At 41.9% G+C, this 18881-nt stretch overlaps 1 protein-coding gene across 2 annotated transcripts; it reads right to left on the bottom strand.

Moving 5' to 3' along the window:
* Window positions 1–2633: 2633 nt before the first annotated feature.
* Window positions 2634–18092, bottom strand: LOC125900703 (protein FAM163A-like). 2 transcript variants are annotated; one of them, XM_049595877.1, is made up of 6 exons: window positions 17696–18092; window positions 16943–16995; window positions 6740–6843; window positions 4588–4611; window positions 4306–4420; window positions 2634–3009 (listed from the first exon to the last, which is right to left on the bottom strand). In XM_049595877.1, the coding sequence occupies exons 5-6, from the start codon at window positions 4396–4398 to the stop codon at window positions 2641–2643; spliced, it is 462 nt and encodes a 153-aa protein (XP_049451834.1). In that variant the 5' UTR covers window positions 4399–4420; window positions 4588–4611; window positions 6740–6843; window positions 16943–16995; window positions 17696–18092; the 3' UTR covers window positions 2634–2640. The 2 variants fall into 2 exon arrangements, with proteins under 2 accessions (XP_049451834.1, XP_049451835.1); XM_049595878.1 differs by lacking the exons at window positions 4588–4611; window positions 16943–16995; window positions 17696–18092 and having other exon boundaries at window positions 6740–6754.
* Between the last annotated feature and the right edge of the window lie 789 nt (window positions 18093–18881).

The following is an 18881-nucleotide window of genomic DNA, read 5'->3' as shown; positions in this document are numbered from 1 at the left end:
TCAATTATCCACCATGCTACTCAGAGCTCCACAAGCTGCTGAGGAAAAACACTGAACTTTTGAAGAGTTCTGCTTGTCTGCGATCATGGACCTGCACAAACCTCAGAGTTTAGAGCCCAGCAAGCAATACTCGTGATTTAAACGTATTGGCTATATTTAGCTCCGATTTAGTCTAGCTACATGTAACCCAAATCTAGCCGATTTAACTTTGAAACTGATTAAATGTAATGTTCGCCATTGCAGATGGCGTGCGGTATGATATTCAATTACGTATGGAGAGCAACAGTAATTAAAATATGTTTATCTCCATTTTTTGGACATGGTCTCTACATAGCTGTATAATTGATGACGTATACACTTTGGCTATGGTTAGACGTCTACCAAATTTTCACTGACAGCCCAAATTCAGCCGTGATTTAGCCTAGACATCAGGTTTTCATGTAGACGGCTATTAGACGTTTTTTAAACCAAAAAATGCTTGCTGGGAGAGGGGACACGGGAGGATATACCCCCAAACACCCACCCACCTGTCGTCGTCGTCGTCAGCTACTGCCACACAGACTGTAATTCAGTGGGAAACACTGACGTTACTTTAGAAATGCTTATATGACACACATGAAACATGTGAATGTAATGGATTTGTGGTTTGCAGAAACATATAATACAAACATTTTCTTCTGGTCACTGGGCTGATACCGGAGGCAAACTGTAAAGACCAAGCTACAACAGACCAGGGATGGGCAATTTAAATCATTTCCATAATCGAGTACTCACATTAAATTATTATCAGATACTAGCAGGTAAAAATCTAACCAAAGTGAAAATGCAATTAGATTTTAGGGTTAGCCTTCCTTTCTGCGCTGCACAGACTGTAGAGATTTGTCATCATACACAAGTTTAATGTTTCATAGCACTACACATTCATATCATTAACTTTGTCGATGTACTTCCAAACATCACTCTTATGCCCGGTCGGCGGTCGCTCAAGAGATGTCTTACTGAAAATGCTGAACGTTATCTGCAGCTGAGCAGATCTATCATATTTGCTCTATGGATCTTTGCAGACATTCAAAGACAACAGTTACGTCACTGCATCCTGTCCAAAATAAAACGTAAACTTTTAATATAGAACAAGGTCAATTTATGCTGTGATTACTCTTTATGTTGAGTACTGACATCCAAGTCGAGCACTCACGCCCATCCCTACAACCAACCGCATCTACTTCTCCACGTCACCTCCCAGCTCTCATTTATTTTAAAACTATGGCTGGTGCTTAACAAAATAACTTGTATGTCCCCAGCCAATCAGCCTGAGAAGAGGATTTTCGTGGCTATTCCATCCCGTCTTGGCTATTGACTTAAAGACCTTATCGAAGGTGTTTTACAAAGGCAAATTATCTTTCATGGGTTTGGAAGTTCGTCATACTAGAACCACTAGACGACAGGTTGGCCCACTCTGTTTTTACTTGTGAGGCATTTGTAGGTTTCAAAATAAGCTGAACTTTGATTTTCAAAGTGTTCAGTCTAGTTTCTTTAAGATCATGTAACTTTAAATTTTTGTTGGTGTCATTTGTGAATAAAAGCAGTTGACGCAAGATCAGAAAATGTTGTAATACTGTAATTTATGGGTCCATAAAAATAATAACTTCCTAATATTTCCCCACTAAGTTTCCTAAATGATTTATTTAAATAGGTGTAGGCAAAATGAAGACTGTGTTCAATTCCAATTTTTTAAATTTCTTTTTACTAATTCTAATTAATTGCTGGTGTAACCTAGAGAGGTTTTTTAGTAGATCTGAACATGCGAAAAATGTGAACAAGCAAGCGTACAATTAAACATATATATTTCATATTTACTTGGTTTCAGTTTTTTGTTCAAGGACATTTCTATAATTACTATGATTATAATTAAATTACACAGTTACATCCAAAAAACTTCCTTGGAAATGAATGGAAATTATTCTGTAAGTTATTTTTGTTTAACCACATGGTGCAAAAAGATTGCTCTACGGTAGCTTTTTTGAGGGGGGGGCTATGGATTTTATATTCTTTTCGTAATTAATTGATAATCATAAATCAATCATTGACATGGCTTATGGGAATTGCTCATCCCTAGCACCTACACAAGAAGTCACCACAAGACTTGGCTGCCTGGGTACCCTTCTGTAGTCACACTTCCCGAGATGCATGGTCACACGTGTCCCTGACCACCTTCAAAAGTTGCTAATGAGATGCATCAGTCCAGTCCATCAGTGTGCATTCACACCTAAATTTAGACACACTTTAGTACCGCATGTGATCTGGTCTTGTGTGAAACAAAATGAGGTTCTACAAGAGTTATGTTCCACTTCCCTGCTGATCTAACACTGTTTCATGCTGCTGTCAGCAGCTCTCCATGGGTTTGGTCCAAGGATTCGTCGCCCACACAAAGTCTCTGTCACTGGGCTCAGTTTATAGGTCACTCCCATGGACGGCTGAGTCTGGAATCTGGCGGCAGTGAGCATGTACAGTAATGTGTGTCATTGTGCTGTATCAAAATCCATCGCCTGAATTTAGTCCCCAACAACAGGGCATGTGCTCGTGTGTGAATGTCAGTAGGTTTTCTATATGTGTGAGTGTGTCTTTAGGGTGCAGCTGAGGTCAGACCTGGGTGCTGTAGGGGCGTGGCGGGGGAGGAAACACGTCCGGGGGACTGTAGTAGCTCAGAGCGGAGGAGCCCTGCGGGTTGCCAGACAGCGGGAGAGGGTTCTCGTAGTAGGTGTGGAAGCCCAGACGCTCCCCTCCGTTACGCATGTCGTCAGTGAGTCCAGAGCGGAGGGAGTACGGTGAGCAGGTGGGGCAGTGGTTGTGGTGAGAACCCGTGTCCAGCTGATCCAGAGAGACGGGGGTGATAGCCGCGCCGTCCATGGCGAGGGCGTTGCAAGCGTTGCAGGGAAAGTGAGAGAGAGGGTCCGCTCCCACCACAGAGCCCATGTCCACCTCAGAATCATTCTTCTTACAGCAGTAATACTGCGGAGGACACACAAGGAAGGAAGTGAGGCTGTGCCAGAAGTCCCAACTACTGCTAGTAAACCACACCCTTATAAATATAAGACCTAACTAGAATCATATAAGGTTCTTCGGCTTGCCCCCATAAGAGAAACCTTTTTGGTTCCCGGTAGAGCCTATTTAAAGGTTTAAAGGTCTACCAAGAACCCAACATTGGACATTGAACCATCTCTAAAAGGTTCCACCCAGAACCCCCTGTCAGAGGTTAAACACAGAGTCCGTCTGTGATATAATGGCTGCACCCAAAAGCCTCACAAGAACCCACCTAGGGGGGGTTCTACTGAGAAACCAATCATATTCCAAGGGTTTCTTCTCGAAGGTCTTGGTCTGGTTATTTTGGTGCACACCCAAGTGCGATTGCTGTGTTCACACCTGCCCAAATGAACTGCACCTGGGGGGCAAACAAACTTGAGTTTGAGTGAACCAAACCAAACAGGGCAGGTGTGAAAGCATCCTACAAGCAGTAACTGACTACATTACCCATAGAGCGCTCTCCTACTAATCATGGTTCTAGTTTGACAGGTTACCCTGGGGCCAGGAGAACTACGTCTAGAATCCTTAGGCTTCATGAGGCTCCAAAAGGGCCATGGCTGATGTGGTCCAGCCTAACCCACAACACTCATGGTTCAAAGTCACATTTTAGGGGGTGGAGATTTTGTGAAGTCACTACTACTACAGTCTTTACTATTTCAAGGCTGCAGCAGGGTTGGAAACCGAAACTCATGTACAAATTAAACTGAATACAAAATGCCAAGCAGGGAGACCATGTGGTAATGTATGGCATCGTCTAATGTTCAAGATATCAACTATGGCAGAACATAAATCAAGTGAATTCATGAAGAGATTTTAGATACATCTAGATTTTAAAATGCCATTTGAAACAGGCGTCAACATTTGAACACCTGTACTTGAAGAGACTCTCTCATCCAGAAAGGGTTTTTTGGATTAAATGGTTTCTTATGAAGAACCCTTGAATAACCCTTTCTTCAAAAAACAAAAGGGTTCTTCAGAAGTAAACGGTCCTGGGTAGAGTCCATCTCAAGGCAACTGAATCGAACGCAACTGGACTTGGTTTTGTCTTAAAAGACGTTTCAGCTCTTATCCAAGAGGCTTCATCAGTTCATGCTTGTCTGACTAGGCTGGAACTAGTCTGACAAACTGGTGTGGAAACAACTGTAATAGTACAGCTTTTTTTTTTATCATCCTTTTTCTTCCAATGACTGAAGCACACACACATACAAAGTGACACAGTGGTACCTGGAGTCTACAGTAACAGAGCACTGCTACAATGCACAGCAGTATCACTCCGGCGAGAATTCCTCCGGATATAACAATAGTTCCCGCTGACATTCGACCAGCTCTCCATCAAACCCTTCAGAGGGAGACACAGAGAAATAAAAGCAAGAGAAAGAGATGGAAGTTTGAAGACAGAGAACAAGAGTGACGACAACAGAGAAATTATCTCATTAGACATCTTGATTGCAGTAGTGCTGATAGAGATTAAACTAAAATTGACTTGAAAATATTCAGTGTACTTACGTCCAACAAAGGTTTCTATAATGCCTGCAAAGATAACCAATGTAGGCTGAATTAGTATCTTCATGTAACATCATGATGTAACCTCAACTGATGAAACATGTTGTAAGTAGTTGGTTATCATGCAGCTGTTATCAGACAGCTGGGGATGTTTCGGGCCTCACTGATACAGATAGATGATAGAGTAAGGAAAAACCGGCTTGACAGTTTGACAGCTTGACAGAGATGCTACAAGTCTCTATAACTCTGCAGGAGACATAAACACCACTTGTTCCTAATTTTGAGTTATGATTTATTTACTGATTACATAACATGTTAAAGTGAAAACACCTCTTTCCAACATGGTTCGAAGATGTTAAAGGACAAAACACAAGATATACAACATAAAAACTTCAAGATGGTGTTCAGATGGGTTCACATTATTTTCATTCCCATCCAGTCACTGAGCCCTCATCCTCTGTGAGGGAGCATTTGCACTTGTTCTGTTTATCCTCATATTCACTTACTTTTTGAGAGCGAGATGAGCTTGATACCACTCTTTGAGCGCTAAACCACATTCACAACATATTCAGACCATTTTTCTGGGTAACAAAGCCAGAAAACTTGTTCACATCAGATCCAAGTTGCAAATCAGAGTCTGAGATATCACTAAGTTCTGACAGCTACGACAGCTGGTTAAAAGAGTTGCAAGTGTCAACAAAGTGTTAACCCAGTATTAACACTAATACAATTAATTTAGTTAATATATGGCACCTATAAAGAGAGTTAAAGGCAAACTTAATTGATTTTCAACCAGCTCCATGTCATCCCAGTGTTGGCAGTGTAGGTGAATGTGGCTACCAAGTGCCACTGGCGCCTTGGCCTCCCCATACAATTGCCGGCAGAGGTCCACTGGGCATACTTCAATGACTTTGCATATTCCTGCAGACTTTTGCCAGCAGATGGGCGGAGGACTCCGGCCACTCACCATGTTTCATTTCTGTATATTAACAAATTAAATTAAGTTACAGAGGTGCTGTTAGGTGTATTTTAGCCGTTACCCCATGCTGCAGTCTTTATGCTAAGTAAAGGGACAGTTCATCCAAAAATCAAGTTGCAGAGTGATGGAGATATCAGATAGATGTCGTAAAGATGTCTGCCTTCTTATAAAGGAACGGGATAGCACTCAAAATGTAGGGCTCAAAGCCCCCAAACAATACACCTAGCACTGCTGAGCTAGCTGATGTTACAGCTCAGTTGACAAGGATGCCATTAATGCTTACATCTCATGCTGCAACTAGCCTCTCATCCATGAGCAGATGCACGTTTCCTTTTGTGCGGTGATACAGTTGGCTGGTGTAGTTCAGTAGAAAGAAAATAGTTCCTACATGAAACTGCTCAAACGACAAGGTCTGTGGATTATTTCGAGTAACTGGGTCATGATTTCTAGAAAGAGACATTGCTGTTGAGTTTTTAAAAGTATTGTTTTGGTGCTTTGAGCACCACAAGCTGAGTGCTGTCTAACTCCATTATACTAAAGAGAAGTCAGACATCTCTAAAATATCTATCTGATATCTCCAACAGTTGATTTTGGGGTGACCTGTCTCTTTAACTTGCATTAAGACTGGCAGCTGGGGGTTACGGCTAAAATACACCTAACAACACCTCTAAAACTTACTAACACACATTGTTGTTTGAGCAGTTTCGTGTAGGAACTATTTTCTTTCTACCAAACTGCTCACAACAAGGTCTGTGGATTATCTTGAGTAACAGGGTCATGATTTCTGGAGACATTGCTGTGGAGTTTTTCAAATGTATTTTTTTGGCGGTTTGAGCACCACAAAGTAAGTGACATCTAATTCAATTATGTTCAAGAGAAGGCAGACATCTCTACAGCCGATATCTCCAGCACTTGACAACTCACAATCTAGATTGATAAATAGCACTACAGGTAAGAGGAAAATATGTGTTTTGAACTGTCCCTTTAAACTAACTGCCCCTCAGCCACAATTGTGTACTACACACAGACATGAGAGTGGTATTGATCTTCTCATCTGACTCTCAGAGACATAACAAACAAGCCTATTTCCTAAAATATTGAACTGAAACTCTCCTGTGGACCCTTTTGGCTAAAAATGTGTTGCCTTTTAAGCTAATAGAAGAGATGAACACTTACATTAGAAGACAGCGGGAGATGCAGAGATGGAGGAGTGTGAGAAGGTAGGAAACCATGACAGGGCTGTGGATGGTTACTCTCAAAACCTCCTCGCACTGGAACTCCTGCAGCAAAGAAAGAAGCATCTGTCAAGAGTTCATGGAAGAAATACAGGGTTACAGCTGATGATTACTGTCATATACCTTATTCATTCCCTTTAAAGTCATAGGCATAGAAAAACAGTACTATCTGCTTTCATGTTGCATTACAAGCAGACAAAATAGTTTCATTTGTTCAGTCTTGCTTTTCTTTGTATTTCAGCTCATGAAAAGGAATTGCTTATCCTCTGAGATGTCGAAAATAATGAATAGTGAGGGGTACAAGTCACCAGAGCTTTAAGTGATGCACCTCAAAATTGTTTATTGAGTTCAACCACAGTCCAGAAACTCCCAGGTATTCAATTTACAATGATATGAGACGCAGAAAAGCAGCAAATTCTCACAGTTGAGAAGCTGGAGCTACACTGAACAAATATGTTAACACAACACTTCTGTTTTTGCTCCAATTTCTCCCCAAGATGTTCTTTCTATGCACAAAAAAAAGGTTTATTTCTCTCACATTTTGAGCACAAATTTGTTAAGATCTTTGTTAGTTAGCTCTTCTCCTTTTCCGTGATAATCCATCCACCTCAGAGGTGTGGCATATCAAGACACTGATTAAACAGCATCATTACTACACAGGTGTGCCTTGGGACATTCGCAATAAAAGACCATCTAAAATGTGCAGTAAAACAATGCCATAGATTTCACATGTTTTGAGGGAGACATGTATTGGCATGCTGACTGCAGGAATGTCCTCCAGAGCTGTTGCCCGTGAATTTAATGCTGACGGGCAACAGACACACCCACCCAGGCCCCCTTCTGGCTATTAGAGACAATGCAGGTTTAAGGGACTTCACTTTCTAACAACAGTCCTACGTCAGGTTACATCCACTTATTTTATACAGTCTATGGTTGCAGCACTAGTGTATATAAAGTAAATCATCCGCTGTTTCATACGACAGGGAATCTGGACCCACAATAAGATCCATGAATAAAGGTATCCATTTTACATAACTAGACACACGACAGGAATCTTAAAAGCTGCGACTGTGAGTTGTGACTGAGATCCAACAGAACCACTTTGGTTGGCAAACAGACACTGAGGATGAAGATTAGCATGCTGAATGCAGCAGCACCGACTGCGCACACAGGCCATATGGCCATTATGTTATATGCATATGTGAAGTACTGCTTCAGCATACTAAATCTGATTCGTAGGTGCATCTCCTGTCGTTTCTGGTTCACTGTGACCGATTCAAAAGCACCTCTCAAAGCTGCATGGGTATTAATGTGATCTCCTGGATGTGATACTGATACACAAATACATCAGTCAAAACATACATACTGATGAGAGCATATAAGACACCTTGAAGACATAGTTTAGTAAAGAAAATATATAGATGCATGCACAAACACTTACTGGCAAATTACAGCCAAGTGTTGGGATTTCTAAATTCCTCAAGCGTTTGCTCTGCATTGCAGGTAAATAATCTTAAACAAATAGCTCTGATTGGCAGAGTCACAGAGGAGCAAAAATGGTGCAAATGAAGAAATCAAGATGCTGCACACATAATTACTTTCCCTGCACACAGCAAACGTTCTGTCCTGCCTCAAACAGACCTTATAAACAAGTCTATCTGACACAAAGCAATAAATTAGCCGCGTGATAGAATGTGTGTGCGAATAATGCCTTGATTTATTTTTACTGGCGTTCGCATTAAAACGCCAAATAAACACACGATCCAGAAATGAACGTGCTGAGACAGAATTACTTCTCATATCAGTATATGAAATGCAGGATTTAGACCCAATTTGTATGGTTGAGTTCAGGCAGAATTATTCATTTTAAGCACTGCCATTATAGTAATTACAACACTAGATGACTTTGTTTATCTACTGTTTGAGCTGATTAACTAAAACATCCAGATATTTCTCAACGGAAGAACAACATTTCATTATCCCAATTAAATTGATTAAAAAAATGACGAGCTTCCTTCTCATTACTGGTGTATCAATGTAATTTCCTAAAAGCTATGAGCATCCCAAGGCCGTAATTTGCAGCGAGTTTTAGTCTTATTGCCTAATGAAATGGTTTAAACACTCGGGCACTTGTGGGATTGTCGTGACTCAGCCAGAGGGTTCAAACAAATGCTGGTTTAGGGTCGTTTTGGTCTGCTGCCTGACTGTTGAGTTCGCCACCTTTCCTACAGCCAAAACCAGGCACAGATTTATTTCCTGTGTGCCTCTTTTGCTTTTCAGCTGTCTAAATGTAAACTGATTATGTGGCGTGTCCCTGAAAAAGTGTAGTGGGATAAGAGTTCGGCTCATAAATCTTAACATTTAACACTGAACGCACATGGATCTCTGACTAATTTAACAGTCACAGAGAGAGATGTGTGTGTGTTGAAATAAGCATGTGAGCCTCCCTCTCAGACAGCTCACTCGGTGCAGTATCTTCCATTGCGTCATCGTACTAAATTATATACACCACGGGCCACGATAATGTCGTTAAAAGCGATGTGAAGCCTCTCTTGCTCCCCATTTCTCTGTCTCTTCCCTCTCTAGCTCGCTATCTTATGTCTCTTCAGTCCTCCTATTGCTTCCTACCCTCTCTGTCACCCATTCACTCTTTTAGCCATATCCTCCTCTACATCGTCCCCCTCCTGGTCTATCATTTTAAATTCCCTCGGCTTTCATGGCATGACAGGACTGCTGAAGCTACTATAGCAAATTTATGCAGAGACGGTGATGTATATCAACACAGACAAAGCAATGGAATCTCCCCAGAACAAAAAAATAAGTCATTTTGACTAACATGCAGCCAAATTATGCTAGAAAGGGAGCGTTGAGGTAAAGCCTCAGATTAGAGAGTTTCCAACAGACTGGAGAGACAAAGACGCCATGTGACAGAGGTTGGGAGACTCGACTCTAACGCTGTCAGAGTATCTTAACCAGTGCGGTTCATATATGACTCTCAGTGGGTTCAGAGCGGTCGGATTCGACTGGGGAAACACACGCAAACACAAATCCTAGCAAACACACACATATAACAACCCTCAGATCACAAAAGAAGCCTGTGGCCTGAGAGGAGTTAGAGGATCTGCCGTAAATCCCTGCGAGGTGCTGGGTTGGAAAAGGGACAGGGATGAAAGGGGATGAGACAAGTCTCAGAGGAGCCAACAGGCATCTGATTTCTACAACACAAAGCTTTCTTAAAGTAATTAAGTGTAGGACTCCCAGGTGACCAGTAGACTCCTGTTAGACAGTGTGCGTCTGTCAGATGAGCTTTAGTGACAGTGAGGAAAAGATCCAATTTTTCTCTGAACAAGACAAAGGCTGAAGAAAATGCATATCCCTGAGATTTGCAGGGATTTTGACTGAAGCACAAAAGCAGTGCTGAGAGGTTTGGTGTGTGTGTGTGTGTGTGTGTGTGTGTGTGTGTGTGTGTGCATTAGACAAAGAGAGGTTCAATGGGTGAAGTTAGCTGACGTCCACAGCAGCTTGTGTAAAGGTCCTGCTCATTTTCTGCAGTGTGAGGTGACCTGCAGTTGGAGCACGTGCATGAAATGCATGGACATGAATTAGTAAATGGACCTCACTACTTTTAAAGGGGTATACACCCATTTTTAAAATTCATACATGTTATTCCTATGATTTAAGACAGTCCAAAAATATTAGTAATAATGAACAAGTTCTCCTTGATTCAAAAACTCAGTGGACAATCAATTGGGAAAGATGATATAGATGTCACTTGCCACTTTTACACTGTCTGTTCAAGGCGGGAATATCACACTGTTATGCCGCCTCGTATATAAGGTAAGATTGTGAAGGGGGGAGGGCAGTGTTGTCTCGCCTCTGAGCCAGGAATGGAGGAAGTAACAGGCCCGAAACGATGTCTGTGTAAAATGTAATGCCAGAAAGATGTGACCATGGATGGAATGATCATGATGTATTGATTATGTATGATGTTAGCGACCCACCACAGGAGATTTAAAAAGCAGCTGTTAGCTGTTAGCAGTTTGCGGCTGACTCAAAGGAGGAGAAAAGCATCCATAAATGTCTGCAAATTGGTAAAAAATATGAGTTTCAGGAGCTCCTTAATCTCCCAGCAGAGGACGAAATCAGTTGCCATACAACAGGGGACGTAAAAGATTGTGAATTACAAGTTATGCCATTGTTGTTGTTAAGATAACACTCCCAACACGTATCTTATATGTCACACCAGAGGCCAGCGCTGTAGTGTTACATGTCAGGCCCATCTCTTTTGATTTGTGGGATGCAGTGAATAATCACATACTGCAGTGGAATGATGCTGCCATCGTTTGGCTCTGTGTAAAAATGCAAGGGAGGCATAAAGACAGGACTTTTAAGCGGCTGTACAGAGCGATCTTAGTGTCAAAAGGGCTACTGAGAGCACCCGGGGGAATGTATAGACCAAGTCACTGTGATGTCGGGCTAACAATAACAGTCACTTCCGGGTAGATTACTGGCAACTGATTTCAACTGGGGAGAAATGTAAAATCAGCAACTTGTTTATTTTTGTTGTAATTTTCAGCCGTAATTGTAATGTTAATGTAATTAAACATGGTGGTCCAACCTATCTGAAGTTTCTGCTGTGTATATTTTAAGTACTGTGTTGCTTTGCTACCGTCTTTGTTAAAACAAATTTACCGACATGAAAGCTCAGCAGAGCACTGCTGTGGATGGGGTCTGAAGCAAAAACTGTATTTTAGCCACTTAAAAAGAAAATCAACAGCAGTTTAAGTGTGTGCTATATTTAGAATATTTTATCCACTTTACCTTACACACTAACCGATTGAGGCAGCAGTAGAACAGCAACTCCCATGTTCTGCAAAGTAAAAATCAAAGTAAAAATAGTATTTTTTTTTTTCTGGTGGCTTTGAGATTAACGGCTTCAGTTCTTTGCCAAAAAGGCTTGTCTGAGTGACGATAAGGTAAAGTGTTGAAAATATTCTAAATACAGCATACACTTGGGTTGCTTTCAGACCTAGAGTTGTCTTGCTTTGGTCTGAATCAGGGACTCATTTTGTTCCAAAGTTTTATAATTGCCTAGAGTTGGTTCGTGTTCTCACGGCAGCATTTACAAGCGGACCAGATAAAATGCCTGCACGAGAAAGCTGCTCTTGATTGGTCAAAATTTCCACACAGGAAAAATCCAGAAAGTAAACAAAATGTTGAAGAAGAGTACACTTGCAAGATAAATGTGACACTTTCTAATGTCACAATGGAGGGACAACTGCGCAGGTTGATTTTAGCGCTGCTCATCGTGGACTATATTGCTGTCATTGTTCATTTTAGTCAAACCATACAGTTTGAAAACGAGGCACGGCTCCAACTAGAAAACAATGTTTTGATGCATTGGATGTGCTGAATGTGCATATTAAGGCAGTACAGGAGGAGGTGCACATTAATAATCTTCCAGGACTGTAACATGCTCATGTTTAACCCAAACAATGCAACAATTGGTTCGGATCAAGGTCAGAATGCGTTCTCACCACGAATGAAACACACAAGAGTTCGTTTGTAACTGGACTGAGACCACCTCTTCAAGAAGGTCTCGGTCCGGTTGTTTTGGTGCGCACCCGAGTGTGATTGCTTTGTTCATACCTGCCCAAACGAACCACACTTAGTGGGCAAACCAACATGAGTTCAACTGAACCAAACAGGGCAGGTGTGAAAGCACCTTTAGACTGACACTGATTTTTCTATTTGGCCAAAAACTAATCAAGGCAGCATTTGCTTATTGCTGTTTCATTTCATGGATGTGACATGAGGGTTTTCTACCAAGAAGTTAATTTAAACGAGCTACTATAGAAAAAACATATTTATAGCTCAGTCTGTGAGTTCACAAAATCAGGCTCCCATTCATTGTCTATGGAGCAGCTCCAGACTTTACACTTGATGATATAACAAGCCTGAGACTCCCTGGTTTCTGGCTTTAAGAGAGAATAACTCATTTTCCAAATATTGATTGAACTTTTCTAGGCCATGAAAATAACATATTGGAATTCTTAATTCAGACGGTGTTTCCCTTTGAGGTTTTACTGTTGAAGATAAAAGAAGCAATCTGAATGTTGCCTTGGGCTCCCAATCGAGAGTATAATTGATTAATCAATACTTGCGGCCCTTTATCATCGAGCTAATTTCCAAGCCGACCTGACAGAAGAAATTGGTCTTCTTGGAAATAATTAAAACTTGGGGCCATAACACAAACCTGCAGAATTTTCCAGGAGACTCAGGTATGTTTCCATCTTGAGAAACATTGTGGGTATCACTGGGAGAAAACTTTTAAATTAGAATATACTGCAGAAACCAGTGGCTCCTGCTACTAGCAGTTAACAGAACTTTATATGTATTTACCATATTGTGATATTTATGTAATTTAATTTGCTCTCAGTTGAGTGGTGATATGATTATATTCCTTTGTTCAAGCTACCACGACATAATCTAGTTTCAACCTTCATAATGTTGGAAATGTTGAGAGAGGTGGAGAGGTTTCACACTCCACTCGCAGAACTATACTTAGCAGTTCTGTCGTCTCTTGACACAGTGAAAAGCAGGAGATGAGAGGCAGCTGAGAGAGGTGTCATATTTTAATTTGTTTTCTCTGTGGGAAATGAAATGATCCTAGCAGTCAGCTAAATGCAAAACGCACAGAAACACACCAGCATGCGTGGGTGAACAACCGGCTCATTCAGCACACACACACTGCCACATCCACATGCTGAATATATCCCTAATCGAAAGTTGGAGAGGTAAAAACGCCTCCCCAGGAAGTTTCACGTGGGATGATGTGGTGATGATTTTGTGTTTTGAAATTAAGAGCTTTTATCCTCCCATGTGATTCTTGAGTGCACCGGGAAAATTAGAGAAGCTTTGAACGGAGAATTAAATCAGGGAAATCAACTTTATCTACAAGTTAGAGGACTAGTTCGACATTTTGGAAAAGATGCTTATTTGCTTTTTTGTTGAGAGTTAGATATACCACTGTTATATCTATGCATTCAATATAAACTGGAGCCAGCACTGGGTTAGCTTAGCTTAACATAAAGACTGGAAACAGAGGGGATGAGCTAGCCTGTCCTTCTCCAAAGGCTACTACCACCTCTAAAGACCCAGACACACCAAACTGACATCAAAGAAATAGTGGCATTGAAAGCCAACTGCTGTGTCCCCTTCTGTCTCTGCCAAAAAGTTACACAAGACTACAGTCAACGGCCAACCAGTGCATACGTTCTGCACCTGCATGAGAGGAAATAACTCTACACCAGCAGACAGCGGTAGTCTGTAATTGTCATTCAAAAAGGGACACCAGAATATCGTCATGATGCTAGTTAGCCAGTTAGCACATTAACAATACAATCCCCTTTTGAAAGAAAGGCGCCAGTGAGCAGTACACAAATCATCACAAACTGTTTCTGCTAATGAGCTCAATGGCTAAAGAAAAATAATCTTACCTTACAGAACAAGTTTCTTTTGATCTCACTCCCTCTTGAATCTACCTCTTTGTTTACTTTCCTCACTTTGGTTTCTCTTCTTGTGCACTGAGCTGAACTGCCAATCAGAACGATTTTTTATTCACTGACAGGCTCCATCGATTCAACACGCTGATAGGCTGAAAAAAAGCTGACAAAGGCCGACAAGGGCCAATAGTGTGCTACACATTGCAAAGACTAGGATCTCCCCGACAGCCCAACATAGACCGACAGCTGACCGTCAGCTTGGTGTGTCAGAGCCTAAAAGCCGACTAGTGAAGTCGTTATATCTCGTTCTTTTGATCAGTATAAAAAGCAAAGTGTAAGAATGACACATTGTGGTTACATGACTATTTCTTGTCCAGGAGCAGTGACATTTTGGAGTCTTGTTGTCAGAGGCTGAGGCTTCCTGGTGTTACTGGCTCAGCCTTTTACCCTAGTGTTACCTCTCTCAGTGACAGCTTACCAGCTCCGAACCGTAGTTGGGAACACACTGGTTTATTAACACTGGTTTTTAGCATGGCTCATTTTCAGCTGGTAAACAGCGTCTAGCTTCTGGACCACTCTGCAGAAGGAAGGATGGCGAAGTGTTCTGGTGCCGTTTACCAGCAATGGCTTTCTTGCAGTCTTCACCACAAAACAAAAAACATGGCCTTCTCATGAGGTTTAACAGTAGAACTGGACTGATCCAGACACTTAATTCTACTGTTATCATCACTCTTTGCCGCCTGCCATCTTCACCACGTCACAGACCTGCTTCCCTCCACACACACACACTACAGAGTACACGTCACACCCTCACAGGTTACCCAGGAAATAATCTGGCAGCTCAATGCCAGATTGTCTTAACTTTTGACTGTGATGACTAGCTTTTTTCCGGTCTTTATGCTATGCTCACACCAGCTATAAAGAAATATTCTGAGAAAATAGTGAAAAATGCCCATTGCTGAGTCCAAAGTGGCATCTTAAAATGATTTGTTTTAACCAACCAACAGTTTGCAATAAAAAAAAAACACTGACGATGATATAAAACAGAAAAAAAAAAAAATCAGCAAATCTAATATTTTGAGAACCTGTAACCAGCAAATGTTGTCATTTTCGATTGACAAAGGCCTTAAAGATACATTACGCAGGATTTTCCTAAAAAACAAGACTCGTACAAAAGCACCAGAAGTGTGTGGCGTTGTATTTATCCACACAGACTCTGCCCTCTGCCTGAATTTTCTCGTCTTCTACTCATTTTACTATGATCTGCACATTCCTAGGCGCAGCATGCAGGTGAGGTCAGGACTTTATAAAAAGGAAGCAGCCGGGTGCCACACCGTAAGCTGCACTCATCCAAGAGAAAGCCACAAAAATCACGAATATGGCAAGGTGAAACACCACATGGACAAAACTGGAGCTGGCTTTGACTTTCACTGATGATACTGTTTAAAACAGTAGCTGACGATTTCAACATTTTACACCTCTAAACAATGAATTGACTAATATCTGTCAATCAGCTACTCAAGTTATCCACTGATTGCCGCAGCCTGTTTTTATTCCTATTATATTCTTCAGAGCATCTCCTTGAAATCCCTCTGGCTTATCACCCTATCAATTGATTTTTCTGCGTTATCCTGTGTCACTGCAGATAAATAGAATATAAATAACTATGTGAAAGCGGCAGTATGTTATAGGTATTTAAGAAATCATTATGAAAGCTGCAACTTGTTCTAGGTTCCCAGAAGACATTAGCTCGAGCCGGAGTCATTACGTGAATGAGTTTTAATCCGTTTCAAAGGGAAGAAACAGAGAAGCTGGGAGATGATTTTACACCAGGAAATGGATGGGAAAACAGAGACCTTACGCAGGGTGAGAGAAAAGGAGCTGGAGCGAGAGTGTGGCGGTACCTGAGCAGCTCCCTGATATATTCATTCTTAAATAATGATATGAATATTTTGTTGAGGTGGCCTCTAACTTTGCGCTGGAAATCACAGCGAGTCCCCTGCAAATTTAAAGCCCTGGGGCTTCAATTATTCAAGTATCATTCCTTTAACAATATTTTTCCATCACAGAGCAATTTAGCCAGGTAGTAAAAATCGGGACTTTTCTGCCTCGTCTGCCTCTGAAAGCACTCATCTCAGCGTGTGAGGAGAGGAACACATCCACATCTAGGACAGAGACACCCACTGCTCGAGCAGGAGGGAACAAAGACAGCAAGGAGTGGGAGAGAAAAAAGGGGGGGAGGAAAAGTCATTTTAAAATAGTCTAAACAGAATCCAGTCATCCGTTTTTTCCATATGACTGACAACGAACGCATACACTCACTCTGGTCTCATTTTGTGTTTGAGTGTCATAATTACCTGCTTTATTTTGGATCATTTATGGTTGAATACATAAGAAACAGGATGTGGGGACTGAGCAGGGGTTAAATTCAGTGCAGATAATGCCTTAGAAAAGAAATCTAAATGAGCTGTAGAGCTCTGAGTTCAAGATATGAGAGCTGAAACACTAGTGAACACTTTCAGCTACACAGTTCGCCCAGAGCGAGATCCCCGGGGTGCAGAGCAGAGATCAGAGGCACCGCACGGCAAACAGTGTGTGTACAGAGAAGGATAATGCCAATAAGCAAACACACCCCTTACCTGTAGAAGTCACCATCTGGGGGATAGCATCCTCGGCCGTGCTGCAAAGCCCCCTGGGAAAGAAAGCAACAAAAAAAAGAAATGACATCAGTGTGGCTATAATATCAGAAGACGCCTCGGGCCCCAGCAGCAATGTGGGCAGCGCTGCAGCTATAGTAAATGAGCCTTTTTGTTTGTTTGAAGGGGAGTCAGATGGACCTGTGTTCACTTGCATCATAATTCATTCACTGAATCATCATATCATTCATCACTCCTGCATTTATCAGACTCACATTCACTTTCAGGCAGTGGTTATACATTTAATAAATTGGTTTAACTGTAGTTTAGTAGCATGTTTGAAATTTAACACATCATGTTGCATTAAATATGCATAAAAATAGCCATAATCATGCAAGATAATTGCTAATAATCACTTTCTATTTCTTTATCATCATCATGCAAGCAGCTTACTGTGTATAATATAAAACACCTTAAATCAATGTCCTCACCTTATTGTCCAGATTATGTGACTAATTCAGGCTACACATCATTGCAAGTGATGCCAAACTACAGGATGTGCAACCTCTTTGCAAGATTAACACGTGAATGAGTACTTTTCTGACACACACATAACTAATGTTTCCACTGAATGGGCGGCTGGAGGTCAATTTAGCAGCTGTTACATCACTGATTAGCCTCCTTTCTATCCAATTAAGCGGATAAATTGATCCGCAGAGCCGCTAAGTGGCGCCCAGATGATTGTAAAAGCCTTACCTTTTAAATTGGAGAAAATCTCAACAACCTGTTTGAGAGATGGGGTCTTCTTTTTTCTAATAACTGCAGTCCTGTTTCCTTCGTCCACAACACACAATAAAAGTCCGGTGGTTTCCTCTCCAGCACCGGTCATTAAAGACGCTCGGAGCCCCCCTGCGCTCGCTCTGCAACCGGAACCATCACGTCATTATCCGCCGTCGGTGATCCCTTCTTTCCCCCCGGTTCACTCACAGCCAGGTGCCAATGAGGGCCTGTGGGAAATCTCATGGCATCATCATCCTCCTCCTCCTCCTGTGTGAAGCGCTGGAGACGGATGAGACGAGGCGGCGGTCCGGCTGCTGAGTGGCACCGCTCGGCATGGCTGCGTCCTCAGCGCGGAGCCCGGGGGGCGGTTTGGCACCCGCTGCCGCCGGTCCCGGTGGGGCGGGGTGGGAAGAGCAGAGGTGGGAGCGACAGTGTCAGCTTTACACCGTGTGATATCACTTTACCGGGAGGGTGGGAGGGAGTGGTGGTGGTGGTGGTGGTGATAGTGGAGTGAGGAGGGGGTCGTCACCATCACCATCCTGAGATGAAAGCGTAACGCTGCTGGACGCTGCCTTTGTTGAAGAGTTTTCCCATATGTTCATCCACAGCCTTGATCTCTCCATAAAGTAAAAATATATTTCTCCACTCTGCAATCCGTACGTGGAACTTGCAAGAGCCACCAGCCTCAGTAAGTTTCAGCAAAGACTGATGGCGCAAATCTCTTAAGCCACCTACCAAATTTCATGCAAATCATTTAATGCGTCTCTGAGACATCCTGACAGACAAAAGCTCCTCAGTGAAGGTGGAAATAATTCTCAAGTAAAGGTAGTATTAAGGACTTTAAAAACTCAGTGAAATAAAATTAACTTTTTTAAAGATACCAAGTTAATTTGGGATATAAGAACACTGTGTGTGGGATCTTACACAAGCTACAAATTCAAAATGGGAATTAAAAGTTCTGGTAAGAAATGGAAACGCAAAGTAACGTTAAAGCCACTGCAGGAATGCCCTCAGGCTTTCCAGTAAAACCAAATGACAGTCTGATCTGCTGACCATTGAGCAGCTTCCCCGGAGCAGTCAGAGGTCAAGTTACTGACCAAAAAACACACTGCAAGGATGCACAAAGCAGCTGCAGTAACAAGATGTATTTAGTGACATCCCA

Source organism: Epinephelus fuscoguttatus, linkage group LG14 (assembly GCF_011397635.1).
Source record: "Epinephelus fuscoguttatus linkage group LG14, E.fuscoguttatus.final_Chr_v1".
NCBI classification, from domain to species: domain Eukaryota; kingdom Metazoa; phylum Chordata; class Actinopteri; order Perciformes; family Serranidae; genus Epinephelus; species Epinephelus fuscoguttatus.
The sequence above is the reverse complement of the archived record's forward strand: the minus strand, read 5'-3'. Positions and strand labels throughout refer to the sequence as shown.